This window comes from Grampus griseus, assembly GCF_964374135.1.
Source record: "Grampus griseus genome assembly, chromosome: 4".
Classification (NCBI taxonomy): domain Eukaryota; kingdom Metazoa; phylum Chordata; class Mammalia; order Artiodactyla; family Delphinidae; genus Grampus; species Grampus griseus.
This window is the reverse complement of record NC_138997.1, coordinates 122,412,489-122,432,127: the sequence shown is the minus strand read 5'-3', so window position 1 is coordinate 122,432,127 and position 19,639 is coordinate 122,412,489. Positions and strand designations below refer to the sequence as shown.

The 19,639-nt window shown below is 34.2% G+C and overlaps 1 protein-coding gene and 1 long non-coding RNA gene across 2 annotated transcripts in view; one reads left to right on the top strand and one right to left on the bottom strand.

Moving 5' to 3' along the window:
- The window catches only part of LOC309821545, a 30,095-nt gene extending 13,901 nt beyond the window's left edge, over positions 1-16,194 (top strand). The window contains exon 3 of the long non-coding RNA XR_014296627.1: positions 16,065-16,194. This is a non-coding gene — a long non-coding RNA (uncharacterized lncRNA). The remainder of the gene's footprint in view (positions 1-16,064) is intronic.
- Positions 4,162-19,639, bottom strand: part of MYOZ2 (myozenin 2) — a 34,974-nt gene continuing 19,496 nt past the window's right edge. Inside the window, exons 4-6 of the mRNA XM_082652943.1 lie at positions 17,307-17,436; positions 11,991-12,174; positions 4,162-4,598 (exon numbers count right to left, since the gene is read on the bottom strand). Coding sequence (XP_082509069.1) covers positions 4,364-4,598; positions 11,991-12,174; positions 17,307-17,436 — 549 coding nt within the window. The 3' untranslated portion in view covers positions 4,162-4,363. The remainder of the gene's footprint in view (positions 4,599-11,990; positions 12,175-17,306; positions 17,437-19,639) is intronic.

Here is a 19,639-nt window from a genome sequence, read left to right as displayed (position 1 = left end):
TTAATAAGTCGGCTGGTACAGCTGTGCCCTGAGTTGGAAAGTTCAGGATGTTCTTTTCACACTCATGACTGGACATTCTGCTCCACTTTAGCCTTTGTGAGAATAATTGGCTCCCTCCATTTCCACGCTGCTAAAACATTTATAAATTGGTCTACTTAGAAAATGTAAAATTTTAAGTGGATAAGTGGTCATTTTGACTAAAAATTATTGTCCATATTTGCCTTGATTTTGTAATAACTGATAATTAGTTATTTTAAGTTATCTAGTCCTTTCAAATATTGAGTTAAGAAATGGAAAATACCAGCCTTGAGAAAATTGAAGGGAGTGGAGAGTTAAAAGCCAAGAATGAGGACTTCCCTGGTGGTCCAGTGGCTAAGACTCCTCACTCCCAAGGCAAGGGGGCCTGGGTTTGATCTCTGGTCAGGGAACTAGATTCCGCATGCTGCAACTAAAAGATCCCGTATGCTGCAACGAAGATCCGTGTACCACAACTAAGACCTGATGCAGCCAAATAAATACATAAATATTAAAAAAAAAAAAAAGCCAAGAATGATCTAACTATTGCTGTAGTTGTTAATGCAGACCTAGTGTTATCCAGAAAACAATTGGCCAGCTGATCATCAAGAAATTGGCAAAATAAAATAGGAGATAAAATTTTATGACCCAGAAGTCAGTCTGTTGAACAGTATAATGGAAATTCTTCTAAAGTTTTGAAAAGTTGAAAACATTTTCATTTAAAGGAATGTTTTTGGAGTGTTATCACACTAGATGATTTCGTTCAGCCTTATGGTTAGTGTTGTGCATTTCTGTCCTCTTTATTTCTTCTTCTTTCTCCCTTTGCCCCTTACAGGGGAAAGAAAAAAAAAAAGTTTACATCGATCAGAAGTGTGCACAATGCTGAGCAGAAACAAGCAGGTTTAATCAGAGTATGCTTTTGTGTTTCTCTGATTTCATAATTAAACATGCACATTGCTTGTTTGAAAGTCTGAAAGTTCAACTTTTTATGATTATGAGTGCCTGAATGACTTTAGAGGGTGACTCTAAAATTACTCAATTTATAGCTATATTTTCCCAAAATTAATATAATGGAGATTTTTTATTACTTGTCTAGACATAATAAAATAGTTTAAGGCTGAAATTATTCTGAAAGAGAAGTTATGAACCATGAGTTCTTAGAGCATATATTTTAGAGCCAGACTCACCTATTTCTTCTACTTTAGAGCTAGAATTAAGCTAGTCACCTTAGTTCTCTGAGGCTCAATTTTCTTATATAAAATGGAGATTATAATACATTTCTCACAGGATAATCATGAAAATAAAATAATATTTAAAATATAGGGAATTCCCTGGTGGTCCAGTGGTTAGGACTCAGTGCTTTCACTGTGGTGGCCTGGGTTCTATCCCTAGTTGGGTAATTAAGATCACACAAGCCATGCAGCACAGCCAAAAAGTAAAATAAAATAAAATAATACACATTAAATAGCCTTTATAAACCAGTGAGTATAGTGCTTGGCGTTTAGTAGTCCATCAGCAAATATTATTTTCATTCATTTACTTTTTCTTTTAATTTTCTTTCTCCTTTATTTCATTTTTCATTATACAAATGTGGGTGGAAAAAATGCCACAGTCTTTCTGCTGTTCTAAAAAGCCTATCATATTTCTTCAGACTTTGAAAGATTTAGCTGCTTTTTAGGTCAGTGGAAAACCCATCCAAAATTCCTTTCAAATTCTAATTGTGTAGCAACCAGATTGTGAAATTTGGCATTTCTAAAGGTGTCAGACAACTGAATTAGAATTAATAGATACTTCCAGGAAAGGAAGAAATATGATAGTGAGCAGACGGCTATTCCATCATTTTCTAACCGATCTTAAAAAAAAAAAACTTAAGATTTCCCCTTTTAAAATTCTCCTTTATGATGTGGAGAATACTGTTCTATAACTAACATATTTAATTGCTGGCCCCTTTTTGGTGGTTGACAGAGTGGTGACACTGAGCATAGAGTTTAACTATTTGGAGATAGTTAAAATAATGCAATAAAATTTCAGTTTAATGAAAAGTAGTAACATTTCAAATTGCCAATAAAGAACTAAACCATTTCATCAAAATGCATAATAGAATATGACTCATTTTTTATTTATTAAAAGATTAAAATGAACAAAAAAATGGCACGATGGGGGGGCTTCCCTGGTGGCACAGTGGTTGAGAGTCCGCCTGCCGATGCAGGGGACGCGGGTTCGTGCCCTGGTCCGGGAAGATCCCACATGCCGCGGAGCGGCTGGGCCCGTAGGCCATGGCCACTGAGCCTGCGCGTCCGGAGCCTGTGCTCCGCAACGGGAGAGGCCACAACAGTGAGAGGCCCGCGTACCGCAAAAAAAAAAAATGGCACGATGGGACCCTCATATCTAGAGTTATCGTAGATGCCAACATTGTTATTTTAAAACAGGTAAATACCAAAACATAAATAAAACTAATATATCTTTTTTTTAATATAACTTTATTTATTTATTTATTTGTGGCTGCTTTGGGTCTTTGTTGCTGCATGCAGGCTTTCTCTAGTTGCGGCAAGCGGGGGCTACTCTTCATTGTGGTACGCAGGCTCTAGGCGCGCGGGCTTCAGTTGTTGTGGCGCATGGGCTTAGTTGCTCCTCAGCATGTGGGATCTTCCCAGACCAGGGATAGAACCCGTGTCCCCTGCATTGGCAGGCAGATTCTCAACCACTGCGCCACCAGGGAAGCTCAAGGTATCTTTTTTTTGTTTTTTTGTTTGTTTTTTAATATTTGAATTTTATTTTATTTTTTTATACAGCATGTTCTTATTAGTTATCAATTTTATACATATTGGTGTATACATGTCAATCCCAATCTCCCAATTCATACCACTACCACCACCCCCGCCACCCCCGCTTCCCCCAAAACTAAGATATCTTAAAGATATACTTTAGATTATACAAATTCTCTACAGTGATAATATGCATAAGTAAGATACTGTTCCTTTCTAGGCACTGCGTTTTTCATAAGCAAATTTGTAAAGACTAGAAGATGATCAAAACAACCACCAATTTCAACATTACATGCAGATTCTTTTGTAAATATGTGATGTTGCTACACAGCATTTTCATTACTCTGTTATACACTTTCCTTCTTCCAGTCTCCTAAACTTAATGTGGTAGATAGTTTTCTATGGATAAGACATTTCTTCTGTGGTATAAACATCTATCACAGAACTTTTAACTGAATTGAAATGGGAAGAATTGATATTTATGTCTTACCAGTTCCATGGCATATATTTCTTCAACCATATTTTAAGATATATCTATAACTTTATATTAGTTTGAGTCTTTTATACAAATATATTAATATATTTCATGATAGATGTGTGCTATATTACTCTCAAATGCTTTTGTGTTCTTCCATGTCTTGTTTTTATTTGTGTTTTAGGCATATACTCCCTCGTGCTTAAGGATTTGAGCAGAATTTAAAGATTCAGCAAAGAAAGCTGCCAATTCAAATTACACACTCTCTTTTCCCCCCGTCGTATACATATATTTATTTCTATGTATACTAGCATGTATTTTGTTATTACTCTTCTAAAAATGCATACATAAAATTGAACCTAATCAACATACAACATTGTGGAACTTGAATTCCAAGTATACCTTGATCATGAAAACTGCAATAGTATGACGTTCTTTGAGTCATTGTCTCTCAGTCTCCTTGACTTAATACTAAACAAAAATAATAACCCAGTTGAACTCTGGCGAATGCCATCTGGAACAATTACCTAATGATTCAAAGCACGTTGAAAAATACAAAGCACTTTAGAAATTCTAAGAATGACTAATGAAAAGACTTCATCTAGACAAGTTATTTTATCATGGAAGCTTGTCAGAAAAGAAGAACCCAACCCTTTTCTCCATCAATAATGTTTGTATATCAACTTCCATAGCTTTCATCCCTTAAATAAAACTCTGAATTAATCTAAATATCTTGCACTATATTTTGATTCTAGATCCATTTGAAAAACTTATTCAGTAATAGCTTATATTAAAGGCAAAAAAGATGAAACCCTTTGTTGTCAGTAACTTTTCTGGACTTTCTCATTGAAAAGGCTGGATTGCTTAGACCAGGTGAAAACAAGATTATGAATAAAGACGAGTGACTTAAAAGGTTTTAAAATAAGATTTTTAATTATTTATTAGATTTTGATCTGAGATTGAAATTAAATGTCATAAAAGGAAAATTGCTAAATTGCTATTAAATTATTGCTACTAATGAAGAGTGTAAGTGGCTTTGCAAGTAAGTAGAATAATAAAACAGCAACATTGACGTTTACAGGTTTTTGTGTCACATACAACTTTCTTTTCATAGGTCTTCTGATTCCGGTATGGTGGTATCCTCTGTAGGTTCAGTTGTTACCACTATAGGAATATTCTCAGATATCCATCCCTTAGGAGTCCTATTAAAGGACCGTCTTCCAGAAAGAGGATTGGCAAAGGCCATGAATCTGGGATCTGTTAGAAGTAGTAGGTCAAAATCTGGAACCTTAAATTTAACCATTTTTGATGCTTTTTCAAAACCTCCAAATGGGGTGGCAACTCTGTGAGAAATGAAAAGAAAAAGAATAAATTAATTAATATTCAAATTTATTTGACAGAAAATAGAAAACAATTTAATGCATGGTCTTATGGGCATGTTGTTGTGTTATATTCTTAGTAGGGTTTCAGTTTTTGACCTCTGAGGCAAGCATTTCCATTCAAAGACCATGCCTTTATGATAAAACAGATATTTGATAATAAATTGGTGTAAAGTCCTTATGTACATACTCTTAGTTTTGGACTGAACTAATCTGTTCCCTGGACATCACAACATTTCTTGCCTTTGTGCCTTTGCTGACAATGTTATACTTGCTTAAGATATTTCCTCTGTGCCTCCTCTCCACCAGCCCTCACTCCCTTTCTTAACCAAATTCCTGTCACGTTGATTGTCTTATGTGAGTCATTAGGTGCTTATAATATCGTACTTTGTATTGTTAGCTTCTCTTTTTCAGAATACGATTTTGTTTGGGTCATCTGTGAATTATAAGCTCTTTTAAGGCAAGAGGTATATCTTTGCATCTTTCCACCTCTATCTCAAAAACCTCAGAATCCTTCTACTCATCTGAATACAGTCCACCTTCCTTACCTTGGCATCCAAGGTCCCATGTAACATTCTAGCTTCGTTTGATTTAGCCATTAATTATTCATTCACTCAGTGCCAGGCACAGTTCTAAGTGCTGGGGGTATACCAGTGAACAATGTAGTCAAAGTCTAAGCTTTTATATTCTAGCGAAGGAGACAGACAATTAAAAAACATAAACAGAGTCATACAGAGTGAAGTAAGTCAGAAAGAGAAAAACAAATACTGTATGCTAACACATATATATGGAATCTAAAAAAAAAAAAAAAACAGGTCATGAAGAACCTAGGGGCAGAACTGGAATAAAGATGCAGATGTAGAGAATGGACTTGAGAACACGGGGAGGGGGAAGGGTAAGCTGGGACAAAGTGAAAGAGTGGCGTGGACATATATACACTACCAAATGTAAAATAGATAGCTAGTAGGAAGCAACCACATAGCACAGGGAGATCAGCTCGGTGCTTTGTGACCACCTAGAGGGGTGGGATAGGGAGGGTGGGAGGGAGATGCAAGAGGGAGGAGATATGGGCATATATGTATATGTATAGCTGATTCACTTTGTTATAAAGCAGAAACTAACACACCATTGTAAAGCAATTGTACTCCAATAAAGATGTTTAAAAAAATAGAAATTAAAAAAAACAACAGTGGATTACAGATGAAAAAAAACATATGTAAGTCAACTGTATGTCAATAAAAAACTAATAAATTTTAAAAAACATAAACATATAGACAAATATCCAATAATGAAAAGAGCTATGAGAAGATTAAAATAGGATGATATAATAGGGCACAACTGAATGACTAGATAGGTAGAGAAGACATCTCTGAAGAGGTGACATTTAAACTGCCATCTGAAGGTCAAAAGTTAGCTATGGACCGTATGCCTGAAGCACTTCAGCATTTCAGGTAGAGACAGTAGCTAATGCAAAGAATCTAAAGCAGAAATAATGTTGATCTTTTCAGGAAAAGAAAGAAGGCCTATCTTGTTAGGCAGGTGAGGGGGATGGCAGAAAGGAGAGAGGACAGAGAGGTAGATTGTGTGGAACTTTGTCCAATAAGGAATATGGATTTCATTCTAAGTGTGAAAGGGAGCCATCATAAGGTGTTCAACAGGGGAGTGATAAGTATAATCTGATTAAATTTTTATAAAGATCACTCTGGCAGCTGTTACTATGTGAACAATTATAGGTGGACAAGAATGGAAGAAGGGAAGATATTGTAGCAATTCAAGTGAGAAATTATGGCAGCTTGTATTTCAGGTGTTTTCCTTGAAGAAGTGGGTGGTTTCAAGATGTGTTCTATGGGTGGAGTCAACAGGATTTGCTGACAAATTGGATAAAAATTGTGAGAGAAATGTAGAAATCAAGAATTACTCCTAGGTTTAGAGTTTCAGCAACTGGCTGATAGAAGACAAAGAGGAACAGGGTTGGTGTACGTGTGGAAAAAATTACCTTGACATTCCAATGGAAGGGTCCATGCTGGTTTTTCCCTGTTCACTTTCATATACTATTTGTTCCAGTCAAACTGATACACTGCTTGCTCTTTTCCTGATGCTTTCCAACCTCATTGCCTTTACAGATATTCATTTTTCTCTGCCTGGAGTGCTCTGACCCTTATTACTACATTTCTAAATCCCCTTTAAGTTCTTTAAGTTCTAAGTATGTTATATAAGTAATTTAAGTATTTACTAATTTAACTTTCTTCTTGAAGCTTTCCCTGATCTTCCACAGCCAGAAATAAGCTCTTTCTCCCCTAAGTTTCCATGGTCTCTATTTTAACCTCCCCTGTAACCCTATTTTCCATCTTTCATTATATCCACTGGTCTGACTGTTGTATTTCTTACCAGCCTGCACTCCAAGAGGACCGGAATTCTCTCTGATGTATCTTTGTAACTTACTCAATATATGTACTTGTATGATGTATTGTACCTAGAAGATTCTTATAAACGTTTGGACAATGGAATTGGCAAGACTATATAGATTTTCCAGTATTGCAGAGACTATTTTAAAGCCTGGAAGAGATCTGATTTTCTTCAAATCTCAATCACCTATGATCTTTCTTGAATATCTTAATTTCTGGGTGATAATAGTGAGGGACCATGGAGTCTGATAAAGTAAGGAGAAAATGATTGATAGACTTTGAAAAGTGAGATGGCTTTGATGTGTGGAATTGAAACATTATTGAAATAAAGAATAAATGAAAAATAAAGATAAAATGTGATAGAGAGTGGGATGCCTGAAATTGAGATTTTGAAGGTAATAATAGGTATTGGTAGTGATAAACTTTAAGAAAAGCCAAGAGTGACTAAGGTGGGATTGAGAGACGGATCCTTAAAAGCAAGACAGTGAAGGACATGAAAGGGCCGAGAGTTCAGTGGGTTATTTACGTGGATACTTAAGCCACCAAAAAGTGATGACAGGAACAGTACTGGGGAAGAAGAGGGAAAGCCAGATAAGATCTTCAGTGTCCACAGAGTGGATAGGTGACCTCAACAATGGCTGTAGCAGATGTAACTGTGTCATACAGTATAGAATCTCATGTCTTATTGGCCCATAATTTTCTTGTCTTCCAGTGTTTTGCTCCCTTCTGAAGAACAGTATGTTTTACTTTCTATTGCATCTGTTCTCCAGATAACTGACCTTGTAATATTTTCCCCAAATTGCTGTGGAAGATATGGATAAAAACAGATCACTGACTGATGCAGTAACCTCAGTCTAATGTAGTATTTCAGCAATCATATCAGGATAGACTTTCACATTCCAGGGCCTAAAACCATTACTCTGAGGTGAGAGAAATTGTTTAGGAAAATAACTTTAAGAATTTAGATCATCAGTCAGGTGCTTTATGACTGTTAAACTTCAGAAGGCATAGTAATAAAGCTAATATTTATTGACAGGGTACTGTGCACCTGACACTGTTTTAAGTGCTTCTCAAACTCTTTTGGTATAGGAATCACCTTGGGATCTTGTTGAAGTACAGATGCTAATTCAGTCAATCTAGTGTGTGTCCTGAAATTCTGCATTTCTAACCAGTTCCCAGGTGATGCCAGCACAGCTGGTCTGACCACACTTTGAGTACCAAGCTTTACATGATTGTCTCATTAAATTCTCACAACAAACTTATGAGTTGATTCTTTTTATATCCCCATTTTATGGATGAAACTGAAGCACAGATAGTTAAATGACTTTCCCAAAGTCACCCACCTAGTAAGGTGTAGAATCAGGATTTAAATCTAGGCATCCAAACTCACTGAAGGCCTTCTCTTCTATACTACTTTATATCGTACCCGCACAAGATAATTCTTAAGGAGTATTGGGCCTTCTCAGATCACTTTCTAAGTAGAGCAGTATATTTAGGAATCTCAACCACTTGTCTGTGTCTAAATGGTGTCAAACCAGGTTGCTATCACATTCGTGATGTAACTAGGTGATTAATGTCCCACATTTTGTTACATGATTTAGTGAACTGAAGAGTCTTTATGACTCAAATTTGACTCAGTACATAAGTAAAACTTATTCTTGGATGTCCAAGATGTCCAAGACAACATTTTGTCATTTTAGAAATTTACCACTGTAAAGCAATAGTTTGTTCGTTGATTCATTCATTTATTCATCTAATGAATTACTGATTGTTTATTATATCTAGACACTCTGCTATATGCTAGGAATTCAAAGATTGTAGTAGGTCTTAACCTCAATGAACTCACAGACAAGAGAAGAGTAAAACGTGAGGGGGGAAAAAACACATATGGACCAATGTAGTTACTTTAAGGGAAAAATTTCCTGAATACAGAGGAGCTTAGGGTAAAGTTTAGAACCTGGGATCAGGACCCGCCACATAATTTTGTAGGGCACAGTGCAAAATGAAAACTCGAGCCCCTTTGTTAAAAAATTGTTAAGAATTTCAAACATTAAAACAAAACATTAAACCAGCCGTGGTCTTTTTAATTGTGGGGCCTCCAGCAATTGCACAAGACATACATTCATTTGCGGGAGTTTAAGAGTATAGATATCCATTGGATACAAGAGGCTGGAGTTGAGCATTTCTAGATTTAGGCTGAATTTGGTCAATTAATCTTGTATTTATTAATTCCAGTAATCACCTTTACTTATGTATTTATTTTTTTTCTGAATTAAATGAAAAAAGAAATGTTCCCGTGCCACTGAAATCCAATATTTGGGTTTGGCATTTAGTGCATTAGCTTTTCCCTTTTTATCCAGTTCTGTTTTGTTTTTCCCACCCAATTGGTGGGTCATTTTCTTCTGTAAATGAAAACATTCCCTTCTGTTCATCACCCATCTCCTACCTCCTACCGCTTATCCAGTGAAAGGTTGCTCTTTGAAAAGCAGTTTTCTTTTCTTTGGCACCATTGAGACTATATCCTGTTTAAATTTTTATTGCCCTCGGACACAAAGTAAAGAAAATCTTTTAACAGAGATGTTAAGCATTCAAAGTGAGAGACTATTTGTAAGATTTTTAAGATCTCTGAAAATAGTTTCAAGTTTTAGTTAGTGAAGCAAAAAATTCCACTGAAAGATTTGGAATATTCTACTAAAAGATCACTGTGCATCTCTGTGATTCCCGTAACATAATTTCTTCAAACATAGATCTGACTTAAAATGATTTTTACACTTTATCGTCTATGTAGTGACTAACAAGCTTGTTTTACTCAGATTCAGTTAATATATGAATCTGTTTTGTTGCTTTGTTGTTTGTTGTTGTTTATTTCAATTGATCAATAATTGGTTTGCATTTGTAAAAATTAATAGTGCTGGACATATAAAACACCCATAATAATTACTGATTATTCTATAAGGTAAAAAATTATATAAAATGGTTGTATAGAAGTTAAAATAAATTGCTCTACTAAATAGATAACGCATGTAATATATTTAAAGGTACTTAATCATATAATCATACAATGTATTTACAGATGATGCAATTAATACAAGGAAAGGTTAAGTGACATACCCAAAGTCATACAGCTTTTTGAAGCAGAGCTGGAAACCTCCTTGCTCCTAGTTTACTTTTCCTCACATGTTACATAGGTTTAATATAGTGTTATTTAAATATAACATAAATATTTAAATATCTCAAAATGAGTATAAGAATACAAAGTTGTATTAAACTATGGGCTATTTTGAGATTATGATTAGACTTGGGAGCCCATTCTCATCTAGTCATTACCACTGCTGAAGGCTGTAAGACTGTATCTCACTCTTACATGCTTTATTAACAATATCTAGTAATTATGTATAATAATATGGGGCTACCAAAGAGCATTATTTTACTCTTTGCAAAAGACTTTGAGAATATTTGGAAACTACTTATTTCCTCCCCCTTCCTCTCCCTGTCTCTGTTCTCATTTGTTTTTACAAAAAGAAAAAAATAGATATATTAAAATAAAATTTTCTCAGGTAAAGGAGAACTACTAGCAAGTTAAGTTCTCTCCCCCCCTCCTTCTCTCTCTTTCACACACACACACAGTGTTACATTTACAAAAGCCTTGATTTAACACAGGGAGCTACATTTCCTAATTATATAGTATTGTGTTCATTGTTATAGCACTCACTTGGTCTTTATACAATCAATAGGCATCTCTTTATAACCAACCCAGATACTATAGTGTGTTTGTAGAACTGGAAGCAAGCTGCTCAGCAGGTATGGGGTACTGAAGCCACAAGGTATACAGAAGTCATATGGCATCTCTAAAGCACTAATCTCAAAAACAAGCCTCAAGTATTCCATTAGTTTCCATTTCTTCCTAGTGTTTTACTTTTATAATTTTCTACATTCTCATTTTTGAAAAAAATTATATCATTGATTAGAATGGGCTTTCAACATCTTTTCTTTGCCACACCTCAAACCCTCCTTAAATTCTATGATATACCTCATTTATGCAATAGATGTAGTACTAATACTATTAGCATTACTAATAATGCTAGTAGTACTAGGTGTAATACTAGTAGATGTATTACTAATGTATTACTAATAATAGATGTAGTACTCATACTATTACTATAGCAATATGTGAAAACTAAATTGTTACTAGTACAATAATTTGAAAAGTACTAAGGAAGGTCACTATTTAAATGCAGACTTTGTGGCATTCTTTTGTAAATCAAAAATGTACTCCTTAATTTATTAATTTTTAAGTGAATAATCACTAAGCGGCCTATAAATTGAGTGGGTGTGAGACAGGATACCGGAGATATTTTGCTCTAAAATGAAAATCTAGTGGTCAAAGAATGGATTATGAGACCATTAAAAATATATGAAAATTATAAAAAATGGATAACAGGGAAAAATAAATGTCCATTGTGTAAACTATAATGCAGATATTATTTGGCAGTATTTTGGGTAGCATAAGTATTGGTGTGTATATGTGCTGGAGTCTTGGCCCTAAATTACCTTTAATCTGGCTTAAAGCCTACGCAAATATAAATTGGAACCTAGAGTTAGATGGTAATTCTCACAGTCCTGCATGCAAATTATTTCTGAAATTCTTGAACAGCATTGTCATTTGGAGCAACACATAAACTAATATCAACCTTCAAATTAGAAATTATTATTATTAAAATAACATTTTAAAATGTCGGAGATGATCTTAGTGATTGTTTCTGTATTATAGCATTCATTGTTACACTAAAAAGGGACTAAGGTTTGACATATTAATAATATTGCAAAAATGAGTCTTTGCTATTTAGAGTCTTTAAAAAATTTTTTTCTACCAGAAGATTCAGTTCTCCATACCATGATATAAAAGCCTTGGTATTGCATGCTGAAGTGTCACCCAGGATAATTGAATTACCTGTTAAAGCTCCTGTAATCAGGCAGTTCTGCCTTTCCTTCAGGCTTGAAAAGTTTAGGGTATAAAGCCTCTAAAAGCTCCGGATCATTGCTAATGGCCTGTTCCCAGGGTGACTGGTAGTACTTAGGGACAGCTGTGGTGTTGAATCTTTCAGGAGGAATTTCCTTCAGTGGTCCAGAATATCCTTTGGAAAAATATTGCAAGAATAAGTAAACACAGAGTGCCTAAGAGTTACTAAACTCCACCTAACATTTTCCCATGTTTAATTTTTCATGCAGGGGTAAATTTATGAAGAGGGCATTCTTTTTATGATCTCTCAGAAAAGAGTAGTCTGAAAGTGTGAGACATTTTTAAACCCCTTTTAATTCATGGAATTTTCAAAAGAAACCACTTAGTGTTTAATTTTACCAAATCATAGTTAATTTTTTCCTTGACTATCTTAGTATGTATTTGTTCAGTGAAACTATTAACTTAATTTTTAAAAAATTGTGCCCCTTATATTAATTTATACTAGGCCTTATATACCACACTTAATGGATTAATTTAGAAATGTAAATTGAGTGTCTACTGTGGTCTAGGTTCTGGGGAAATATCAATGAAGACAAAATCTCCCTCCTCTGGAGCTGATTCTTTAGAAGTAACGTTCAGGTGTTGACTATCCTAAATTTCTGAGTGGTCTGTAAAATGTTCAAGCTTCAAAATGGTGAAGCAATTTGTTTCCACTGTCTTAATCAGGCCCTTCTTATTCCCTGATGTGTCCATCCCTTGTTTACTTTGTTCCTGAGGATTTCTAACTTTTCTTCTTCCAGTCTCACCTCCTCAATTTATTTTCACATGAGCTAGAAATTTTCTGTAATTACCATTTAAAAGTCACACAAATTCCTGGCATAAATGTGAAACCATTTTCACATGCATTAAGTGACATTCTTCAAGTCTTCAAAGGCACAGCTGTTTACTCTCCAGCTATACTACCATACCACCTAGTTATGTCTTTCATATAATTCTCTCTTCCACCATGTCAAAACCTCTACCATGTGATCACTCCTACTTTGGGGTTTCCCTGATGCTCTTTTCCTTCTCTAAAATGTTTTCAGTTTTCTTCTGTCAAACCATGCCTATCCTTTCTTTACACTAAAAATTACTTTTTCTTTTCCAAAAACTCTTGATAATTTCACCAGTAGACAGTTATTTTTTGCAGTAGTTTAATTTTCTTCTGATTGCCTCCGGTATCAAATGATAGTCTCTTTGGTAAGCTGCTTCTCTCCGCTTGCCGCTTAAACGTTGGTGTTACCCAAAGCTCTTTTCTTAGACTATACACTCTGCCTAGAAAATTTCATTTATATTCTTGGCTTTAACTGTGACCTACATATTGACGATTCCAAGGTTTGTTTTTGATCTCCAGGCCCTTCTATTCAACCACCTATTATATTTGTCCAAATTAATACTCTCCTGGCACTCTTTATAACCTATCTAGACCTACATGTATCCGTTTTCCAATACATGCTGCTTCTTTTTGTATATTGGTCATCTTAGCAAATGTTATTACTACCCTCAGATGTCCAAGACAGAAGCACTGTCCTAAACAATTCCTCATTCCCACAACAAATCAATAAGTATTACCAACTATATTTGAGGATTTCTAAAATAGGGGCCCTCAACTTTGTGTTTCTGAATCACCTTGGCACCGACTTAAAATGTTGATAATGGAGTCTTCCCTCCAAAGACAGGAAGTTTCAGATATTGCTTACAAATTGTATGCAGGTGATTTGCAAACAGAACATTGGGAGATCTTGTTCTAGCAAATTACCTCTTTCCTCCTCATTTCCATTTTTCCCTACCTGGTTCAGGCCCTGCACATCTCTTGCCTGGGTTTTCACAGTAGCCTTCATACTTATCCTTTAGCTCTCAACCCTTCGTCCAGGCACCTCCCTGTTGCTGCCTGAGTGACCTTTTTAAGTGGAAAACTTTATCAGGTCACTCACTTCCCTTACTCCAGGTTCTATTATGGCTCCCCAGGACAAAAGTCAAAACTACTCAGCAAGGGAATTCCTTGGTGGTCCAATGGTTAGCACTTTCACTGCCATGGCCTGTGTTCAATCCCTGGTCAGGGAACTAAGATCCCACAAGCCATGCAGTGTGGCCAAAAAAAGAAAACTATTCAGTATGACACAAATGGCCCTACCTAGCTGTCCAGCCAGCCTCATCTCCTGCCCTCTCCTCTCACATTTTATGTTCCAGAACTGTGGCTCTACTTGAAACTTGTATCCCGTTATGCCTCCCTATTTGTTCCATTTGTTCCCTGTGCCTGGAACACTCTCTCTAACTCTTGTCACCTACAAATTGCTATTTTAAGCCTTAGCTTGAGGTTATCACTTCTGTTTATTCACTCCTGACTTTCCCAGGAAAGCAGAGTTACCTTTTACCATGTCTTTTCTTTGTATAGTATACATAACTCCATTACCATGACTACCACATTTTATTTCCTATTCCTTTCCTAAAATTGATCAGAGTCAACCATATAGAAATTGGAAAATTTCAAATTCTGTATTTTTAAAAACGTATTCAAATCCCACTACCAAAACACAATTTTTCCCATTTTTCTTCACCTATAAGCATAATGATCACATAACTATAATTCTAGTGCACATGGAATCTTGTATTTTATTGCAAATCAATTTTGTTTGAAATACTTTTGAAAGCTTCTACATCATGTTCATGATCATTTTAAGGGTTTTGTAATAATCTAATAATAATCTATTGACTTGAGGAACTATAAATGGTCTAATCTTTTCACATTTTTGAACATTCCAGGTTTTCAGATTTTTTAATAGACAGAATTAACTAATAACTTTTTTCTTTTTTTGATACGCTGAATTATTTACAAGAAAGAATCCACATAGTTTAACCTCTGAGAAATAATACAATTCAACAATGCTATATGCCAACATTTTTGTTTGATTTTTAAATATATTTTTAATATAACTTATTTAAATTCAAAGGAACTTCATTCCTACAGTATTGTGGCATCGTAAGACTTATTAATTCATATTTGAGATAAGTTGGCTTGTGGAGACATAGTAGGTTAATCAATAAAAATTTTTGCTAAATTGGGATAAGCTATAATTTGCCCCCTGAATTTGTTATACTTTTCAACTCATCGACCAAGAAGGAAGGATCCATTACTCTTGCTTAATCACAAGCTATCTGATAACCTCCAAACTCTCCCTTTTCTTAGTCTATATTACACAGACATATCCAAATATTTAATAATTGAATATTTAGCTTTAAATAGCTATATGAATTTGTATTTTCAAAATTTCTCTCTCTCTTTATATATATACATAGATAGATAGATAGATAGATATTAATAGATAGATTCCTGATGGTAAATAAAATGTACATATGATATTGAATTATATATGCAGAGAGAAAATGAGACTACAAATATAGTGTGGACATTTGTCCTGTCTCCCTATGTATGATTCCTTGAGGGTAGAGATGAATTTTTCTATTCCTTTTGCAATTTCATAGTTTATGATAATGATTAATAATAAACATTTTAACTTAGTAATGGGAGTACCAGATTGAATCAACATAAACTTTTCTATATGTCTTCTGTTTCCTATTTAAAAAAAAAACCCGGGCTTCCCTGGTGGCACAGTGGTTGAGAGTCCGCCTGCCGATGCAGGGGACACGGGCTCGTGCCCTGGTCCGGGAAGATCCCACATGCCGCAAAGCGGCTAGGCCCGTGAGCCATGGCCGCTGAGCCTGCGCATCCGGAGCCTGTGTTCCGCAACGGGAGAGGCTACAACAGTGAGAGGCCCGTGTACCGCAAAAAAAAAAAAAAAAAAAACCCTACCATTCCAAACATTAGAAAGCAAGAGGTTGCAATATAGTGGTTGGAGCTAAAAGAATATGTATATAGTCTGTTGAGTATTAAGAATATAAAGGTGGGTAGGGAAAGGATTAATTTTAACTGAATACTTTATTATATGTTAGTGACTATACTTACATTTTCACATTTAATTCTCACAATGACCATGTGCAGTGAGATTTATTTTCCTTATTTTACAGATGGAGAAAACTGAGACTCAAAGAGATTTATTTTCCTTCCCAACACAGTAGTAAAATGGGCAGAAATGAAAGGAGCCTGCAGGTTGAACCCAGGTCTGTCTGATTCTAAAGCTTCTTTTTCCCCCATGTGCTTAATGTTGTATTCGAGAACTTAAAATTGTAAAGCTATTTGAGAACTCTATTACAATGCTTCACTTCAGAATTCTGTGCATTCTAATTGTGTATTTGGTTCCCTTCAATGTTAGTTTATTATGTTTATCAATACCTTTTCTCATTGTGTTCAGTAAGAACGTCCTGATAAGTCTAAGCTCATCAGTGACTGACATTCAACTTACTTTTAAATAAGATTTAATATTATACAGTTGCTTTACTTATATATTTTCAAAAACACTAGTGCTATTTGAGAAGATTTCCAGAAGTACTCTTGCTAAATTTAACTGTTTAATTTACAAACATATGACATAAGTATTGCTAATTTCAATATAAAAGTAGTTGAAAATTTTATAAACCTACTTTATACATTACTCTTGAGGAAAAACTTAAGGGTATTTGCTTTAAGTTATTTTGAAAAGTTATTGTCTAAATAGATCAGATAATTTTTCTGATTGAATATTTCAAAATCAAACAGTACTTCTAAGTAACATATACTGATTTGGATAGCATTTGCTTCTCTTTTAAGATAATAAACAAATATACAGTATTAAAGGATTGCATTTAAGGTTCTGTAAGAGAGCAGAAAATAACAAAAGCAATCTCCACAAGGTCGCTTCACATGAGGCATCTGTAAATTTGGTACCAGATCTGGATTTAATTCTTGAACAGTCAATATTGACTTATAGCTATTCACAACCTCAGGTTCTTAATTTGTAAAATGAGGATTATAATAAATGTCATAGAGTTATTATTAAATTAGACAAATATATATCATAGCAATTCATAAATTATACAGTTCTATACAAATAGGATTTCAATATAATTACAAACAACTTAATTTTTAATATAATAGGTGATTGCCAACAAATACAATGGACCATCTGAAAGAACGTAAGACTCCTGTAAATGTTTTACAAGACTCCTCTAGGTCTAAATCTTTACATTTGTCCTGAACTTATCTACAAAGTAAATATATAATGAGAAAAGCTGTATCATTTAGATACCATTTACTAAAGAATCCAAATGACTTGAGTCATATATTTAAGTGCATAACAACTTTATTGTTCTATTTGTAAGGGGATTAGTTACCTGGTGCAATGTTTTCTGGATTTGGGGGACTTCGTGGATCCGGGGTGTTAGGAGGAGTAAATGGGGCTTGCTGTGAACCACTTTCCAAGTTGCTTCCATCCAATTTCTCATTCTGCATGGCAATATTGTGCTGTATTTGATCAAAAGTAAACTCAACTGAAAACTCAAAAATATTAGATACACTAATAGGAGAAATCATATGTGCAAGATGCCATTTGTATACTTAGAATTTAAATACAATGCCACTTCATTGTTACATGAGGTCTCAATAATTTATATTGTAATTAGTTGAGCTATTGAATGAGAAATTTTACTGATACCAATCTAAGATCTGTTTTGTGATGGCAATCCACTTAATTAATTGAGCCTTACTGTGTGCCAGGCACTGTGTCTAGGGCTTTGTATCAATTATGTAATTTGCTATTCACAACATACCTAAAAGGGAAATCTAAGTATTTAATTTTTAAGTCTTTACTAACTTAATATCATACAGCATACTCACCAAACATACGGCTTAGTCATTGTTACATTACTATTTTATTTATACTTGGGATTTAATGATATGCTTTAATATGCCTTGTTTTAAAATTTAATCTGAAATTTGGACAGCAGTCATATATAACAAAAAATATTTGCACTTTAAGCTGCATGAACTTTTAGAAGGAAGAATTTGGGGTTTCTAGAAAATAAAATGCTTAGAAGAGCATTTGTCTTTAAAGTTTTAGGTGAATTTGTTTTACTCTTATAATTTGGGATTTATTCTATGGCAATATAGCAGTTTAAAAACAGTCAGTTTGCATTTTAACAGAGAAAAACAGACATTGTAATAGGTTATATCCTCAGAAATATGGCTAGGACTTATCTCTATGGTAAAGTATTGTTTTAATCATATATGAGAAATATATATATACTTTTTAAAAAGCCAATCTATTTAAGAAGTGCGTAAAGTCAAATCATCTTTTAACTTTAGAAGGAAAAATTTATTGAAAGGCATAGCAAATAAAGACCAATTTTGACTTTCTTCTGTATGACATAAGCAGAAAGTAGTTTAAAATATTTTTTCATTTCTGTATTTATTTATAAGATGATAAGGTAAAGTACAATTTTACAGTTTAATACTTATTCAACTTTATAGAAATGTGAGGATAAAAGACTATTTTGTCCTAAAATCCAAATACTATAATTAAAGGCCATAAATTAAGGCCTCACCTGATAAAATTATGAAGAAAATTAAGTTTATTGCATTTTCAGGCTTCTCCCACCCACAGCCACTCTCCAGGTGCCTTTTACCTTCACCTTACTCTAGGCAGCACCCTGGTAAAGTTGCTGTGGAAATGAGTAGGGCAATGTTAGTAGGGGTAAGCTGGCTTGTGGAGCCATGCAAGAAGGCATGAGAGGCAACATCAACTAGGTGAGTACGGGGTCTTGATTACTGGGCATGAAAGTTTGCATTTTACTCAAGAGGCAATAAGAAACAATTTCTAGAAATGAGTAATGCTATACTCAGATACATCAGTTTTCCATGTTTTGAATTTGGCTCTTGTCTTAAGTGTTCAACTTAATTGACTGGATTAATATCTTTTATCACTTCTGAACCTACATCACCTCTTAGAAAAGAGAAAAGTTCTCCCTAACTTTAATTATAAATAAAAGTTGGTTGACATAAATATAGAAAGTTTAATTGTATCATGCATAAAAATTACTTTTTACAAATTACTGAAATGTGCCCATGAAATGAATTTCACCTAAACTTACAAATCATTCTACCTACATTAATTTAAAAATTGTCACACTAACCTCATTTATAGATAGGAAAATCAACTCTTTCTAAATAGTCATTAATTATCAGGAGACACCTAGTAGCTCTATTGTCATTGTTAAGTATACAAACAAAGGCTTTTAATAGTTGGGTAGTGACTTATTTTAGTTATGATATGAGCCTTAAAGTATTTTTTATAAAGTTATTTTTTGAACAAAATAAATAAATGTTCAGAATCTCAATGTATTTAGTTTGGTCTTATTTCAGAATTACTTGTTACAGTATACTTCCCCTTTTCCCAGTATTATCTAATATTTTAAGGATTTTGAAAAGTCCATAGTTACTAAAAGCTGATGTAGTCTTAACTGTAAAATGTGAATTGTTTTGATTAACATCCTTTTGTTGTGATTTATAGAAGGGACTTTTAATTCTGATGAATCATTCTTCTATTTTATTTTCACTCTAATGCTCATTTTCTTCATCCTTTTTTTTTTTTTTTTTTGCCTATTTCTGTAAGAAGTTGATCAGTTCATGAACTAGGGCTTCAAAATTGGCATATGTAGCAAGCAACGTA